The sequence below is a fragment of the Pongo pygmaeus genome, chromosome 1, assembly GCF_028885625.2.
Source record: "Pongo pygmaeus isolate AG05252 chromosome 1, NHGRI_mPonPyg2-v2.0_pri, whole genome shotgun sequence".
Taxonomy (NCBI): Eukaryota; Metazoa; Chordata; class Mammalia; order Primates; family Hominidae; genus Pongo; species Pongo pygmaeus.
Window position 1 is genome coordinate 136013745 of NC_072373.2, and position 18604 is coordinate 136032348.

General features: G+C 43.1%; 1 protein-coding gene across 2 annotated transcripts in view; it reads left to right on the top strand.

Moving 5' to 3' along the window:
- Nucleotides 1-18604, top strand: part of ABCA4 (ATP binding cassette subfamily A member 4) — a 127107-nt gene that overhangs the window by 30408 nt on the left and 78095 nt on the right. For both annotated transcript variants that reach the window (XM_054475816.1, XM_063664591.1), the window contains exons 7-11: nt 5811-5900; nt 8532-8772; nt 9793-9932; nt 10568-10684; nt 11382-11579. In XM_054475816.1, the coding sequence (XP_054331791.1) occupies nt 5811-5900; nt 8532-8772; nt 9793-9932; nt 10568-10684; nt 11382-11579 (786 nt within the window). The remainder of the gene's footprint in view (nt 1-5810; nt 5901-8531; nt 8773-9792; nt 9933-10567; nt 10685-11381; nt 11580-18604) is intronic.

Sequence of the window (18604 nt, forward strand, 5' to 3'; positions counted from 1 at the left end):
TCTTTCCTACTCTGTTATAGTTTATTTACTCATTAATTACCACAACACATATTATTGAGCACCTACTGTGTACCATGCCCTGAAGATAAAAGACAAACAAAATAAAACCTATTCCTATGCTTAATGAGTTTACAGTCTAGTGGAGAGATAGATACATTAAAAAATAACACCAAACCAAAATAAAAGTGATAAATAAATGCACTAAGAAAGACAGGAATAGCAAGAAGGGGCTCCTAACCCATGGGGAAGGAAAGCTAGAAGAACATGGTGATGGGGGAAGAAGGCTTTCTGGAGAGGGTGAGGTAGTTTGAAATGAGTTGACTCTGGCCAGTAGGGGTAGAGTGAGAATGGGGTGAGACGGGGTGGGTTGGTCATTTTGATCCATTAGTCCACAAAGTGATAGGAATAGTGGCTAAGGACCGCAGGCTTTACAGAACCCTACAAAACTATTTGAGATTTGAAGTTGTTTTTTTTTTTTTAAATTGGCTCCAAAAGAAAATGAAAAAACTTTAGAATTATAGTGAATGAATATTTAAGGAAGGTAATTTTATTCAACTTCATTGTTAAATTTAGTTAAAACAGGCTCTTGAGTTTCATTCAACACTCTTTTATCATACCGTTGATGAGAGAAAACAAAACTGATTCCTGGACAGGGCCACTGTCAGCGTGGGGTTTGCACATCTTTCCCATGTCTGCTTGAGTTAGCTCCAGGTACTTCTGTTTCCCCCACATCCCCAACGTGTGCCCATTAGCGGAAACGGTGTGTCTGCATGATCCCAACGTGAGTGAGTGTGGGTGTGGGAGTGAGTGCCCCTGCCATGGCAGGGCATCCTGTCCAGATTAGATTCCTACCTTGTGCCCTGAGCTGCTGGGATGGAATCCAGCCACCCATGACGCTGAACTTAAATAATTGGGTAAATAATTATCTTACTTTTTAATTAATCTTTAAAAATGTATGTATAGTTCACATTTATTTCAATATTTAATATTAGAAGTACTTTAGTCTTTATTTTGAAGTTTGGTGATTTATTGTAACCAGAAACAAGCTATAGAAACTTAATTTTGGGCCAAGTGCAGTGGCTCATGCCTGTAATCCCAGCATTTTGGGAGGCCGAGGCAGATGCATCACTTGAGGTCAGGAGTTCAAGATCAGCCTGGCCAACATGGTAAAACCCTGTCTCTACTAACAAATACAAAAATTAGCCAGATGTAGTGGGCACCTGTAGTCCCAGCTACTTTGGTGGCTGAAGCAGGAGAATCACTTGAACCCGGGAGGTGGAGCAGTGAGCAGAGATCGTGCTACTGCACTCCCACCTAGGCAACAGTGTGAGACTCCATCTCAAAAAAAAAGAAAAAGAAAAGAAAGAAACTTAATTCTGGTTTATATCAATTAGCCTGTGGTAAAATTGGTTTCATTATAGCCATTTCACTTAGTTGAAGTTTCCAATAACCTGTGGATGAATTAAGTGAGGATTTACTATATTCATAAACTGTTAAATTCCAAAGCCTGTTTACGGTTCAGGTTTTTCCACTTTACAAACACTTTTAAGTATTCACAATGATTGCTTAAAATTCATACCAGATAAATCATTAAATAAGTTGTTCAAAGTCAAATAATTTCAAAAGTAAAAATTAGGAGCTTTTAGAAAACTATACCTACATAGACCTAGACCTATAGATAGAGAGAGATCTGAATAGATATGGACACAGATGCTTTCCAAAGTGTTCATGTGATGTGTGGTGGAGTTTCAAGACCAGAGTGTGCCTGGGGCCTGCAGAAGTAAAGGAGAGGGGATGGAAAGAATATTGTCCACATGGCCATGGGCAATCTCCCACCCACACTCAAGTGAGGAAGACAGAAAACAAATTCAGAAAGAAGAGGAAATAATCAAAACTGATGGGAGCTTGTGACTGATTTACTTATGCCCAGCCTCCCTGGAGACGTGAGTGTGGCTCTTCCTTAGGTTGTGCCTCTGGGCTCCTACCCCCTGTTAGATGCCTTTGTATTATCTAGGACCTGGTTGCTTTTTCTCTGCATAGCTTCTTTGGATTCTAGTCTTTGATGCCAGCTTCCTCCTAAAGTAGCCTTTCAGATGTCCCTTGGTTACCCTCTGCTATCTAAGGGCTCATCCTACCCCACACTCATTCCCAGCACCAATTTCTGGATCTCCAGGCTGGAGATTTAGACAATGGGATGGGAAGAACCAGTGATGACTCCCAGACAGAAAGTGGTGCCAGCAACAGAAAGGGCACACAGGCACAGAAGTTGGTTTGGGATAAGACGATGTGGTCAGTTCAGGACACATTGGATCTAGGCAGATGCCCAGCAGACAGTTGGATATATAAGTCTGAAGCTCTGGGGAGAGGTCTGGGTTGGAGATACAGATTTAGAAGTCATCAACAAAAAGGCAACAGATTAAATGATAAAGGAAATGAGACTATCCGGGGAGTGTGCAGAGTGAGAGGAGCAAGGGAGGCGCTTGGGAACCTCAGCACTTCAGGGGAAGGTAGAGGCACAGTCGCTGGTGGGAAAGGCAGAGAAGTAGCAAAGCAAACCAGGCAAAAGCAGTGTCACAGACGACCAGGGACGAAAAGGACATGATCAAAATGTTGAGAAAAGCAGAGAGTTTTGAAAATACGAGAAGCAAAAATGTCCACTAGACTTAAAAACCAGGAGAAAACTGGGGGGTTCTTGATAAAGCGTCTTAGTACGACGGTGAGGGTGGAAGCCAGGGAAGTGTTGGTGAAGAAGTGAAGTCACTGATTACGGACTATGCTTAAAAGAATGTGGGAATGAAGGGTGGAGGAGAGAAGTTAGACTAGCTAGGGAGGCATAAGGGATCAGAGGTAGATTCTTTCTCTCCTGTGGGAGAATCTTGCACGTATACACAGCATAACAACAGTGATGGAAGGGCTGGCGAAGCCTCAGGGAGACTCTTGAAGGTAAACCCCATGAAGGGAGGACTTTGTTTCATTCATTGCCGCGTCCCCAGCACCTGGCACAATAGCAGACACTCAATACATATTTGTCAAATGTGGGATTTTATCATTTAGAAACTGCACCTGGCTGTGAGTAACAAAAGTCAGAGAAACAGTGGGTTTCATTTTTCTCCCCAGGTAGAGTCTGGTGCTGGGTCCTCCAAGAGGGGTTTGGAGCACCATAGGTTTCCTCAAGACCCCCAGGCTGCTCTGTGTTTCCCTCCTTCATCCCCAGCATATGCTCGTCATCTGGTGACCTCAAAACGCCTGTGCTGCCTCCTCCAGCCCATCCATGTTGCAGGCAGGGGCCAGGCAAAGGGCAGAGGGGCCTACTTCAAAAGACCATTTCCAGAAACCCCAGCCTATGACTTCTCCTGGTGTCTTTTTGGTTACCATTTTGCCATAGGCTCACCCTGTATACATGCGAGGCTAGGCCAGGCATTATCACTTTTAGCAAAATTGCATAGATAAGCATCAATCTTTGTCACTGTGACAAAGCCTAGTCACTCAGTGCCAGGCAAGGTTAATGGAATGGGTTGGTGTGTGCATTATTCTTGTGGTCTTTCTTATGCTTCATGTTATACATTTATTAGGACTCTTAGGCAACAGGGTGATAAAAATGCAGAGGAGATGTATGCTATGATCTGAATGTTTGCATCCTCCCCAAAATTCATATGTTGAAATCCTGGTCCCCAAGATGATGGCATTAGGAGGTGGGGCCTTTGGGAGGTAATTAGGTCATGACTGGGATTAGTGCCCTTGTAAATCCCAGAAAGCCAGCTTGCTGCTTCCACCATATGAAGACACAGAGAGAAGATGCCATCTACGAATCAGGAAATGAGCCTGCACCATGTAATAAACCTGCTGGAGCCTTGATCTTAGACTTCCCAGCCGCCAGAACTGTGGGAAATAGATTTCTGTTGTTTACCCAGCTTATGGTATTTTGTTGTAGCAGCCAGAGTGAACTAAGACAGTGCTGATCTCATATTCTTGGAGGGAACCCTTAGTCTTTAGGGAAAGCAAAGTCACCATTTGGGGCAGGGTGTTCTCCAAGCGCTGCCATATATGCTGATGTGGTTAAACTGCAAACTATGGTAAAAATGTGGAGGTCTGTGGAATTGTCAATCAGGAAAAAGATATAAAAAGAAGTTAAAGTCTTGGTGCTTCTGGAAGGATATGCGCCAAATTGTTAACATTGATTACCCTTGGGTAGAGATGTGGGGAAGTTTGCAGAGACAGCTTTGCCTTGTACTTTATATAAGTAAACAGCTACTACTTCGTTGTCTTAAAAAATAAAAGCCTATGTGCTCTTCATGTGACTCAGAATTACCTAGGCAATACAATTAATTGAATTCATAAAATTGAGTGATTATGAATTTTCAGGAAGTCATTAATTTACCACTTCTTTATTACATCCACTTCTAACAGGACCTCAATATAAGGGAATTTGACTTCAAGATAAAAAGACCAAATTTATTTACCCTTTTAAAAAAAGACGACTTAAAAGCAGACTTGTCTTACAGAACCTTCCTTAGTTAGACATTGATGAGTGTACGGAAAATGCAATGGATAAAAAGTTTGGTGATACAAATTCTACCCGTCTGCTTTGTAGCTCTCATACCTAACAAAGCCTTTTATTTCACAATTAGAAAATAAGCCTGAAATATGAATGCCGCCTGAGTGTACCTACATTTATTCTAGAGTTTCAGGGTCACAAAGAATACAAGGACCTCTGCATCTACAGCCGAGAGGAGAGGGGCAAAGACACACAGCTAGAAATGAGGACCTGGCTGGTCAAAGTCTAACTCCACCTGTTTGTCAGCGTTGATGCAAGTTAGATCAGCCCGATGATCATTTAGGAGAAACGTGCTAGCAAATAAAAAGCCGAGGCTTTTAGTCCCCAGATACTTGGATGAGAATATGAGAATTACAAGTCCAGCTCGTTAAAAGGCGCATGCCCAGTGCTCACTTCACACCGACTCAGGAAGCACGCTTGAGTTTGAAAACCACTGTCTTTACACTTAGAACTCAGTCCTACATGACTCCTCTAGGATCAGTGATTCCATCAGTTTTGAAACATGAAGAATGAAGTCAAACAGGACGTGATCTTGGTTTCCAGAAAACCAGATGTTCACATCAGGTTCTGGAGCTTGGAGGCAGCACACTTGGGGGCTTCCACATCCCCTGCCGAGGTGGCAAAAGCAGGAGCAGTGCTGAGTTCGCATGGGCTGGGGTTTCCTGAACACTGCTGGCAATTGGAGAATCTGCAAGGGAACTTCTCCGACTCCTACCAGCAGCTGCTTTAAAATAAAGGTGATGTAGCTGGTCAAATCCTCCATGAGAGAGCAGTGTTGAATGGAGGAAGAGAAACAACCTGTCTGAAAATGGCACAAAGGAAGAAAGTTGTAAACAATGACGAGAAGACCGCAGTGTCTACAAAGCTCCGAGGTGAACAGATGGGCACCCCAGGCCCACAGCACTTCCTTCACTCTCTGCCAGCTGCGCTCTGTTTTCCTTCCTCCAGGAATCTTGTTTGCTGTTGCTAAAACAGCAATTAGAATCACTTTGAAATAGTGATAGTATTTAATATAACTATGAAACTATCTGTGATTGACAAGTGCAGCAGGGAGACTTGGAATGAGAGCCTTTATTTTGTCAATTAAATAAAATAGCTTTTTGTTTCTAAAAGCAATCTTGCAGAAAAGGCCCTGCGATCAGAAAGAAGGAGGGGGGGGGAGTTTTCAAGCATATAGGAGATCAGATAGTGCCTATGTGTGTATATACCTACAAACATATATATATTTAAAAAATTGTTTTACTGTCAATTACAGCTTCCCACACTCCTAGACAGCCGTTCTCAAGGTATCAATCTGAGATCTTGGGGAGGAATATTATCTGATATGTCACCAAGAATTCAAGAGGTGAGTAGCCCAATGGTAGTAATTATAATTTCATTATGTCTTTCCACCATTTACCCCACTTATGTCAAATAATTTAATTGTATTTCAAACCTGTTCAAGGAAAAGTACATTTGATCTTTCCATCTAGCGATTTCAAAGCACCTGTTCACATCCCAAATTATCTGTGCTCTTAAGTAAGAGGCAGAAAGAAAGGAACCACCCTTCTGATTTCACATCAAAAAAGAAATGCCACTGGCAATAAGCAACTTGCCTGGTGTGGCATAAATCATCAGAAGACTTACAGTTGAATCTAAGTCTTTTCAGTACTGAGGTGGTTCATTATTCTGTTATAGTCTTAAAATTCACATAAATATATACTGCCAATAATAATAGCATACACCTTTATAGCTTACAGGCACTCTTCTCCTAAGTGTTTTACCTATGTTGGCTTACTTCATCATAAAGAAAACAATTGACTTTTGTGTTGTTTTGTAAAAAGATGTGCACATTTTAATTAACATCTGATTGCACAAGTCTCCTCCCATATAGAAATGGATTCTTCCACGCAATAGATGAGAGGTGCTGGGGATATGATGATGAACAAGCAGATTTGGTCATGGTCCTGTGGGAAAGAGAGATGGGAAAAAAGCAATTCTCTTCAAGTGTGATGAATGTTACGAAAGGGAGGGAAAAGTTGAAACAGGTTTTTTTCCAAACTTTTCTCCCTTCATTATTCGCAGCTGACTTGGGCTCCACCAACCTGGAAAACTGCATGATTGGAATCTGTCTTTATAAAACTAATCTCATCCTGGGCTGACTATGCACACTGATGTGTGGGAAAGTTAGAGAAGAGCCCATTGTACTAATGCTCACCTGCTACAGTGGGAGTCTCTGCTAAACAGTCTTTTCTTCATAGCATTAAAAAAATTTATATCAGTACAATAAGGTTGAAACTGATAGAGAATGTAAAAACAATCCCCAAAGTATATCAACACTCTTAGTTCTAAGTAGAAGTTCCAGAAGGCTTCTTGACTGTCTAGATAGCAAGTCTAATCATTTGTGAACTAAGTTAAAGTAGAAGGCCCAGTTTATATTAATTGATATTACACCGTTTGACCCGAGAACAGCCCCTTCATCTCTGAGTGCTTTGACTAAATGAGCAACATAATAATAGTAATAACCCCTTACAAGATTGTCATAAGACTCACTGTTGTTGAAGCAATTTGAGATTTTGACTTTATTGAAGCATAGATGGTGATTATAGGCATGACTCACTGTGTGGATTCTCCCCGGGCTCATCAGTTTCAGAGGGCAAGTGTTGGCATGTGGACAAAGAGAGGGATGACAGGTAAACATGGCTTATTGCAATGGGGAACTATTTTCAGTCTCATTGATTGAATCCTAATGGTTTTATAAATTCCCCAGTACCACTGAAAGCAAAGCAAGTAATAAGGTGTGTTTTAGGAATAAAAGCAGCATTATTTTAATTTTGTATTTTCCCCTCAAGCAAAGCCAAATGGCATTATGGGAGCCAAGCTACTGGCAACTCCACCAGCCTTCTCCTGAGTTCTTGGCATTACAGATCTACCCTCAAAGGATGAGGCCAGCAAGCACCACAGGGTGCCCACATGGAGAAGAGAAGGCCATCAGCCTCCTCTTAGCTGGCACAGAATTGAAAAAGTGTTTTTCCAGGAATGGATACTTCATCTGTTCTATATTTGCTAGAATTTTAAAATGCACACACAGACACACACACACATGCACACACACACGCACACACACACGAGAAAACCACAAACCACACATTTCAAGGAAATGGAAGAATTCATTGGTAAAATTAAGCTAATCAGATTATTTTCCAAATATAAGAAACTAAATTTTAGACTATTTAGCCAAAGAAATTTGCCTGATCTTGCCTTTCTACAACAGAACCATTCCCCAATCATTTTAGTTCCCTCCTTTTCTCCCCAGTATCCCCATCTTGGTGGGACAACAGAATCCAAGAACTGGCTTAACAGTAAAATATTTTCTGCATTTGCCCCAGGACACATTCCCAACGAATTCAAATAAAGGAGACTGAAAGAAGAGAGGCTATACTACAGTGCTCTAGGGGTCACTCTGTGATTTGTTGTTGTTGTTGTTGTTTTGAGACAGAGTCTTGCTCAGTTGCCCAGGCTGGAGTGCAGTGGCGTGATGTCTACTCACTGTAAGTTCCGTCCCCCAGGTTCACGCCATTCTCCTGCCTCAGCCTCCCGAGTAGCTGGGAGTACACGTGCCCACCACCATGTCTGGCTAATTTTTTTGTATTTTTAGTACAGACGGGGTTTCACCATGTTCGCCAGGATGGTCTCAATCACCTGACCTCGTGATCTGCCCACCTTGGCCTCCCAAAGTGCTAGGATTACAGGCGTGAGCCACTGCGCCTGGCCACTCTGTGATTTTCTTTAAGGCTCATCCTGGTATTCTCCTAGTCCCTAAGTAGATGGCAGTAGGTTTTGTTTTTTGTTTTTCACAGCTGGATTAAGGATTGCTGAGAATATGGATGTTTTCTTTTAAATGTGGAAGTCAAACCCAAACTTTGGAGCATTGGCCTCACAGTAGATTATGACTCTGGCTCCCTTAAAATAACCTGAAGCCTTTGCCTTGCCCTAGTTTATCCGTCGGCCGAGTATGCAGGATTTGCTGTGGGTGACCAGGCCCCTCATGCAGAATGGCGGTCCAGAGACCTTTACAAAGCTGATGGGCATCCTGTCTGACCTCCTGTGTGGGTACCCCGAGGGAGGTGGCTCTCGGGTGCTCTCCTTCAACTGGTACGAAGACAATAACTATAAGGCCTTTCTGGGGATTGACTCCACAAGGAAGGATCCTATCTATTCTTATGACAGAAGAACAAGTAAGTTTTCTGAGTCCTGCTTATAAATTGGCCTCTCGTGTTGGTTAAGTTGATGGTTTAACACTTCCAGGTGAAACCAAACCTGGAGTTGCATCTATCTTGTCTTGTTGAGTGGCCTTAGGCAAAGAGACTTCTCCCAGAAAGTCCACTTCCCCTTGCAGAAAGGGGGCATTGCTTATAAGCAATTCTGGACATGAACCACAGAAAGAACTGAGGCCCACTTGGAAAGGGAACAGAGGGGCCATTTCCCACTGATGTAATTGAACTAGGGCTAAGTTCAAGAGGAAGAGAATGATCCGCAAGGAAGCAACCCAGAGTTCCAGGCAAAGCTCAGGTCAGAAGGGCCCTGGCAAGTAAACACGGCTGTGGGATGCTTTTACAAACACAATACCGTGAAAATCTATGTGTGTAGTCCTGAATTATATTCCAAATGGAAAATTCCTGGCAAATCATCTTCCCCACCTTTCACTATTTTTTTTTTTTTTTTTGGTCTTCTATGGGGTAAAGAAGGATGGGGTGGGGAAGAAATGTAACTGGCTGCCCCTCTAGTTAAAAACTGAAAAGAAGCAGCAAGGGACATGCCAAAAGTAGTTGGACTCTAAGATAGCTACACACAACAAAGCAGCTAAGCAGCTAATTGAAGGGAAATTACTGAAGCTCAAGCTGAGATTCCAAGCAGGGGCCTTGTTTGGCCGCTCAGTTCCTTTCATCTGAGAAAGGCCTCAGTTCCTAGCAGTAATCAGAGGCAGGCTTCTCAGCCTCCTTCTCCTAAAGCAGAATAAACCACAGGGCAAGTCGCATCCTTTGTTTCTCTGATGAGGCCATTACTGAGAGGCACTGTGGCATTTTGCTACTAATGATGAGCTTGTTATTGGTGGGGTACAACCTATTAATTTAGGTTATTCGTCAAATCCTCCAGCATGGAGTTGAATGAGACATGTGATGTGGATACACTAATGACTATGTTGAGTTACAAGCAATGGGGAGTTTCTGTAAAATCTGTCCCTTCTCTCCTGGCAGCATCCTTTTGTAATGCATTGATCCAGAGCCTGGAGTCAAATCCTTTAACCAAAATCACTTGGAGGGCGGCAAAGCCTTTGCTGATGGGAAAAATCCTGTACACTCCTGATTCACCTGCAGCACGAAGGATACTGAAGAATGTAAGATCCCAGCTGGGCTTGCCTTGTGTACCCTGGACCTCCCAGAAGTGTGTATGTGTGTGTGTGTGTGTGTGTGTGTGTGTGTGTGTGTGTGATGTGCCTTCCTGGTAGCACATCTCATGTTTATTTTTTGCTAAGTGGACTCTTGCCTTTCCTCCCCCATCCACAGTCATCACTGGAATGCTTTGCTTCAGTGCCCCTGCCTGGGCCCTCCCCTCTCTACTGCAGCCTACAATGAGGTTTTCTTTCCCATTGCTTGAATTATATCCCTAATGGAAGGGTTCACAATTCTCTGAATCCTGGCTACTCAGAACAGATAAAGACAGGGAGGAAGGGAGGAAGAGTATTTTCTCCCAGGGGGTCCAAATCTAGCTTTAACGAGGGAGGTTCTGAGAAAATAGTATCATCAATATTACATGGACTTCTGAGATACTAAGAAATTAGATTCTGTCAGCCCAGGAAGTTGGGAGATGGTGAATTGTTCTGGGAAATAGCAATAGACTGAGAAAATAAAAACACTTCCTTGAAAAGCCTTTCCCTAACACTAAGTGACGGGGCAGAAAAGACACAATGAAAAGTTCTCTCTCACTTTTCTCTCTGTTCGTGTCTCTGTCTCGATCTCTGTCTGGTTTTAGGCCAACTCAACTTTTGAAGAACTGGAGCGCATTAGGAAGTTGGTCAAAGCCTGGGAAGAAGTAGGACCCCAGATCTGGTACTTCTTTGACAACAGCACACAGATGAACATGATCAGAGTAAGGAGGGGTTGGAGGATGGGGAGGGGAGGGGAGGAGGAAGGGGTGGGGGCAGGAAAGTTCCACTTGTTTCCTTTTCCCAGGAAAGAGTTAATCGTTATTGGAGTTAGATCAAAATACAGCAAGCAGGCCCCAAAGGCCTTCATTCCAAGCAGTCCCCAAGTGGGGTCACTGACTTTGGATGAGAAATATGTTTCTTGAATTCTGGGAGAAGTCTAAAAGCTGCCACAAGACCAGCGGCTTCCTGGAGTTTCCTGCTTTTATGAATTCACTCAAGGGCCTCAAATTCAAAGAGGCATCTCCCCAAGGGGCCAGCTCTGTAACTCCAAAGATGGTGGAATGTGTTTGTCTGGTCTCATTTTCAGCTTTGCAAAACCAAGACAAGAGTTCTATATAGCAGGGACACTCAAAAGAAAACAAAAATATCCATAAGCCAAAGAAAGCTTTTTATACACCATTTTCAATGTCCCCCATCTGGCCCTCCTTTGCCCCTACACATCTTCCCTCTATTCTAGAGACCCATGGAATGGGGGAAATGGGATATAGATAGGTATGCTTCATAGTGGAACAAGCTCACTAGCTCTTCAGGGACCCTTAATGTCTCTATCCTCAATCACTAAAAATTAGAAATGGCTGAAGAACAAGACCAAAGATCCTGTGGAATTTCTAAGCAGTGACTGTATTTCTTTTTCCCAAGGATACCCTGGGGAACCCAACAGTAAAAGACTTTTTGAATAGGCAGCTTGGTGAAGAAGGTATTACTGCTGAAGCCATCCTAAACTTCCTCTACAAGGGCCCTCGGGAAAGCCAGGCTGACGACATGGACAACTTCGACTGGAGGGACATATTTAACATCACTGATCGCACCCTCCGCCTGGTCAATCAATACCTGGAGGTAAGGGGCTGCAAGCCCCACAGCGGGCCCCTTGAAGATAGCCCCATGAGTGGGGCCAGAGCTCCCTTAGCAAGTCAAGTGGTCTTGAATTTAAGCTTTCATTTGCCCCACTGAAGAAACAAGAATCCCTACATCCCCTGTACAGTTCTCATTCTCTAACAGCTTATCCATACTTAAAACTTATCTGTGCTGAAAACGGTTTCCTCTTCACATCTCCTACTTCTCATGCTGGGCTCCTCCTCCTGTAGCCCCCTTTAAGCATCTGTGTCTGTCCTCAACCCTCTTCTGTCTGCCATTGCTTGAGTGGCCTTCTATGGCCAGTGTCCCCTCAACCCCACAGTCCATTGCTTGCTGGACACTCCTGCCCCCAGGTTCTACAAGCACATCAGCCTCAACATGTCCCCTCCAAAAACTGTATGTTTTCCTTGCCCATAGAACATATCCTTCTCCTATATTTCCTATCCTAATTAATGTCATCAGCATTTGCTCAAATTCTCAAGCGAGGGATTTCAGGGTCATCCCTAATTTTCCTTCTTCACCCTCCACACAGTAGCTGTCACTTACTGAGTGTTACTTTATGCCAAGTACTGTGCCAACTGCTTTTACACACATATGCTTCATTTAATTCTCACAGCTCCATGAGGCTTGCACCATTATCATTGCCAATTTGCAAATGAGAAGCCAGGGCTTAAAGAGGTTAAATAAGATCCCATGCATGACCATTAAGAGGAGCGAACAGGATCCAGCTCTGGGAGTGCCTGAGTTCAGAGCCTGCCCTTCTGATTTCTCTTACCAAGCTTTGTCTCCTCTCCCTCCTAAATATCTCTCAACTCTGCCTCTTGCATTCCAGGCTCTCTGAGGACTAGAGGCCTTGTCATCTCTGCACCAGCCCATTCCAAGGGCTTCCTTCCTGGACTCCAGGGTCCAGCCTCTGTTGGCCCAGGCATTTCTCTACACTGGCACCAGAGTTACATTCTGCACACCTGCTTACGTTGCTCTCTCATTTAAAATCTTAATGACTTGACCCCCAAATAACACAGGTCCCTTCCAAATCTGTCCTTCCCCACCTTCCCAGCCCTTGCTCACTGCACACCCTCAACTCTGCTACCTGGCCCTTTCACGCCTACAGGCATTCCCATTCCATGACCTCTTGGGATTCTACCCTTTACAAATGCTGTTTTCATTGCCCATTTATTAGAGCGCTTTTGGTCACGAGCTTTTTGCTTAACCAAAAAGAAAGCATTTATTGGTGGACATAAATAACGAAGTTCAGGAGGATCCAAGAGTTGGAAGCCACCATGAGACCCCTGTGTCCTTCCACCTCACTTTTCTACTCACCTCTGCTCAGCTTCATCTCTGGCCAGACCCTCTCCTCTGCTGACGCCCTAGCTGCTTACAGCCCTTAGCAGTCATCTATACACCAAAAAGCCCTTTCCCATAGCAGAAGCAATGCTCCTAGAGAGTTTCCCTGTTGGTCTGGCTCCTGTACCCACTGCTGTGTACTCTGATTGGGAGGCCTGGGTCAGCTGCCCACCATGGGGCCATTTCTATGAGCAGGATTACTGTGAAGTGGAGGAAGATGTTTCCCCAAAAGAAGAAACACAAGGTAGAAAAGTGTATGTCCACCAACGCCTGAAATGACTGTCCCTTTCCTCATCTGCTGAGCTTCTACTCATTCATTCTTTGAGATTCAGCACTCAGCTCTTAAATGTCACTTCTGCTTTGACGGAGGTTTAGTCATTCACTCCTCTGTGCTTCCTGGCCCTCTCTTCACACCTCTCTCAGACCCCTCTCCCAGATAGATTAGAGTTGGCTGTTGACATGTCCATCTCTGGCTGGGCAGCTAAACTGGAGTTATTTAGAATCAGGGAGCACATGTCAGTCATTTTCAAATTCTCAACCTCATACTCTCAGTAAATGACTCCATCTAAGGGCAGATCACTCTTGCCCATGGGCCAGGTCTGGGTCTGTGTCATCTAGAACTGTTGGAAGGTAGGGGCTTCTGTGAGCGATAGGAGAGGGAATAAACTCGAGGGCCCTCGGGAGCATGCCCTCTTGTCTCAGACTTGTGAGTCCTGAGGATAACAAACTAGTGAGGAAAAGCCTCGCTCTATCTGTCACCTGGTGCTCTTGAGGACTTTCTGTTGCCCTGGTGCCACCACCATTTTCCAGAGTGTGTGACCCTCTCTCTCCAAACTCTGGAAGTGGCAGCTGAGGCTCCCCAGTGGCCTATCAGAAGGTGCCAGTCATGACAGCAGCACCAAACTGCAGGCAACTACTAAGCGATCACCAACTTGTCTGAAGACAAGAATGACCTTGAATACATTTTATAAAACAGGATTTTTTTTAATTTTTAAATTTTCTTTCTTTATTTTACCTTAAGTTCTGGGATACAAGTGCAGAACGTGTAGGTTTGTTACATAGGTATATGTGTGCCGTGGTGGTTTGCTGCACTTGTCAACCCATCATCTAGGTTGTAAGCCCCACATGTGTTAGCTATTTGTCCTAACGCTCTCCCTCGCCTCGCCCCTACCCCACCCCAACAGGCCCCGGTGTGTGATGTTCCCCTCCCTGTGTCCATATGTTCTCATTGTTCAACTTCCACTTACGAGTGAGAACATGTGGTGTTTGATTTTCTGTTCCTGTGTTAGTTTGCTGAGAATGACGGCTTCCAGCTTCTTCCATGTCCCTGCAAAGGACATGATCTCATTCCTTTTTATGGCTGCATAGTATTCTATGGTGTATATGTACCACATTTTCCTTATCCAGCCTATCACTGATGGGCATTTGGGTTGGTTCCATGTCTTTGATATTGTAAACATACATGTGCATGTATTTTTATAGTAGAATGATTTATATTCCTTTGGTTATATACCCAGTAATGGGATTGCCTGGTCAAATTGTATTTCTGGTTCTAGATCCTTGAGGAATCACACTATCTTCCACAATGGTTGAACTAATTTACATTCCCACCAACAGTGTAAAAGCGTTCCTATTTCTCCACCCCCTCACCAGCATCTATTGTTTCTTAACATTTTAATAATCACCATTCTGACTGGCATGAGATGATATCTCAATGTGGTTTTGATTTGCATTTCTCTAATGATCAGTGATGATGAGCTTTTTTCATATGTTTGTTGGCCACATAAATGTCTTCTTTTGAGAAGTCTCTGTTCATATCTTTCACCCACTTTTTGATAGAGTTGTTTGTTTTTTCTTGTAAATTTGTTAAGTTCATTATAGATTCTGGATATTAGACCTTTGTCAGATGGGTAGATTACAAAAACTTTCTCTCATTCTGCAGGTTGCCTGTTCATGCTAATGATAGTTTCTTTTGCTGTGCAGAAGCTCTTTAGCCTAATTAGATCCATTTGTCAATTTTGGCTTTTGTTGCAATTGCTTTTGGTGTTTTAGTCATGAAGTCTTTGCCCATGCCTATGTCCTGAGTGGTATTGCCTAGGTTTTCTTCTAGTTTTCATGATTTTAGATTTTACATTTAAGTCTTTAATCCATCTTGAGTTAATTTTTGTATAAGGTGTAAGGAAGGGGTCAAGTTTCAGTTTTCTGCATATGGCTATGCAGTTTTCCCAACACCATTTATTAAATAGGGAATCCTTTCCCCATTGCTTGTGTGTGTCAGGTTTGTCAAAGATCAGATGGTTGTAGATGTGTGGTGTTATTTCTGAAGCCTCTGTTCTGTTCCATTGGTCTATATGTCTGTTTACAAAACAGATTCTTAAGCATCAACCCAGATCGACTGGCTCAGAATTTCCAGGGAAGAGGCCTGATTATCTGCATGTTTACAGACCTATTAGATTTGTGGGACCTGGAGTTCCCTTGTACAGTTACTCAATTAACATCTCCCTCCTCTCATGGTGCCTCTACCTGCTAAGCCCTTATTCCCAGCCAGGCCCACCACCATCCACCCACTGCTGTTATAACATAAGCAGGACCTGTGCAAGGGGGTGTGGACGGAGGAGAGAGGCTCTGTTGCTTCATTTGTGCAGCATGGAGTTCAGTGGTTCTCACAATGTTTTTGTGAAGTACTATAAAGAATACTCCTTGTCTACCTGACATTTGTATCATGACATAAATGTCTTGTTTTCCAGAAGGATTATTTTTTCCATGCAGCTTGTGCCTAATGCAGCCCCAAGCACCCAACAGATACTTAAAATATATTAATTGCTTAAATGGTTAAGAATTCAGTCTCTGGACCCACACTGCCTGGGTTCAGATTCCTATTATCTGTGCCCAGTTTCCAAATCTATAAAATAGGGATATTAATAGTACTTACCTAATAGGCTCGTTATGAGAATTAAATGAGCTAACTCATGCAAAGCACTGACATATAGTAAGCACTTAATAAATATTAGCTTTTTAACAAAATACAAGCCAAAAAACACTGCTTAGGAGAGGAAATGATGTTAGTGCCTCCTGTAAATAGGCCCAGCCTCCAAGCTGGTGCTCCTCTAGGAATCACAAAGCTGCAAATCACATCCTCCCTGGCCGCCAGGACTTCATGAGGGCCTCTGAGCAGAGGGGTATGATGGGGGCAGAAGCCCAGCAGCTGTGATGATGTGGTTTCTGATCTTCCTGCCCTTGGGGTGGGGGAGGAGGAAAGCAAGGGAGCAATGAACAGAAAGGAGAAGATAGCAGGGAGGAAATGTGTGAGGAAGAAACACATCACTGTGACTTGTCCTGGATTTTTCTGCTTCTGTTCTCATGTTTTGGGAAGTCTGGAGGAGACTTGAAAATCATTCACGTCCCCACCCTGAGGATGGCTTAGTAGCAGAGAGGCCATGAAAACTCTTTGCTGATGGCTCTGAAGGTCTCTCCAGAGCAGGAAAGCAAGGATGTTGCTTCACTGGGCTGCTGAAGGCCTGCCTGGGGGTTCTGAGCTGAGAGTACAGGCCCCTCCCAGGAGGGCGGCCTAAGCACCATGCTGGCATTTCTGTGGACCATGGTCTGCTGTCTCAGACCCCCTCCACAATAAGGTCTGCAATCTCATTCACCCCATAAATACATTGTGTCTTTCCTCTGATCCCCTCCCATTAGCAGGGGGAAATAAACGGAAGTCAGACGGCCCATTTAGAAGGCAGGCAGTGGAGTAGGAAAATAGATGATGCTGGTTTGGGGAGCCTCACGTCACTCATAGGGAGACATTCATTCCCGTGGGCCTTCCAATCACCCTTTTCTCCAAATCTAAGGACACAGGACAAATGGGTCCTCATACAGGCAAATATCTTTAACTGGTATGTGTATTCATTTATAGTTCTAATTTATATGTGTCTTTATTCACATATATTTTGCTTCTGGAGAAAAGCACAATTAGAAAAATTAATACATTATTCTTCTTATTGCCCTTCAGTTAAAACAAGCATACACACCCCTCCCCTTTGGATTTTTTGTTTAGCAAAAGGTTATGCCTGGCACAGATGAAATACTATTCAGAGTTCACAGTGTATTTTCATTTCATAATATATTTGACTTTCAGGTCTTGAATTTCACATCAGGAAGCTGAATCCAGCCAGATTTTAATACGAAAATACCTCTGATCAAGGCATAAAATTGTACTTTAACCAGTAACCACTGTATTTCTCTAAGCTGTGAAAAAACATGCATTCATTAACTGCTTTTTCCTCTGCTGTCAACACAGTCAATACATGTGCATAACTCCTTATTATCTACATGGTGATTATCTTGCTGATGAATTCTCGAAGGCCAGAGTTTTGGACTATTTTTTCTCTGTTCCTTGCATGTTCCTGGCCACATGCCACCACCACCCAAACAGAATGTACTCAGGGAACGTATTTTTCAGGATAACCTAAGAAAAAATAGGATTAAGAAGACAAAGCTGCTTTTCATGTAATGTACTTTAGAGTCAGATGTATAAATATTTGTGAATTATCTGTCCTATTGCTTTCTTCTATTAATTCATTGATTCTAGATGTGCTTTGGAAGGCTAGGGAGAAATCAGGGGATCGTGAGAAAGAGCACAGAAGTCTACATCACACAAACAATATTATTTCAAGAGCCATGAACTAGATCCTAAGCAACTCATAGGCAATGACCTCATTTCATACCTCTAGTCTCTAAGAAACATATAACTGGCCTGAGGAAGGAAAATATGGGCAAGGGGTAGACTGGGGTCATGGGTGGAGGTCCAAATAGTAATCAATGGAGCTCATAGGGTGGACTGATATTGAAGCTGCTATGAGCCAGCCACATGCTGGGCACTTTTACATGTCATCTCATCCAATACTCCCAATTACCTGCCTAGTAAGCATAATTGTCATTTTATAGAATTAAAAACAGACTCAAAGAGGTTGACAGTCTTACGTAACACAACAGCTAAATGGAGGATCTGGAATTCTAATCCAGAGCTGCCTGGCTCTGATGAGAAACTCTTTCTGCTATCATATGCAGCCCACATTAATGGGGGGTTCAGTAAGTATTCTCTGGATAAATTATATAATGAATCCAATGAAGGCAGACATTATTTTATAATATGCAGCATAATAGGCACTATTATGATTGGATTTTTCTGCTTGAAAGTAGCTAGATTAGAGTAGGAAACCAAAAAGATGTCAATTCATTCAGTCATTCATGCATTTGCATGGATTGAACTACCTAAATTTGAATAAATGCTGTTAATCCCTGATTCCTTGGAAGCTCACATGGGAGAGATAAGCATGTCATTAAATAATGCCATAATAGTGGTATCTCAGAGGACTAGCAGAACATAATTCAATCTGATAGAGTAGAAACAGATTGCACAAATCCAATTCAAAACATCATAAATCCTCTAAGCACTGTCAATTCTTCCTCCAAATTATCTCTGAAATTCCTCCTTCTTCCCCATTTATGGCCTCCATTTACAGAAGCCTGTACTGTCTCTCTTAGCTGGTTGCCAGGCCTCCAGTCTCTTGCTATTCAGCTCTCAACTGCTTCCAGCAAGATCTTTCTAAAACCCCAGGCTTGCCATGACTTAGTGCCCACAGCTCAACAGTGACTCCTCATTGCTG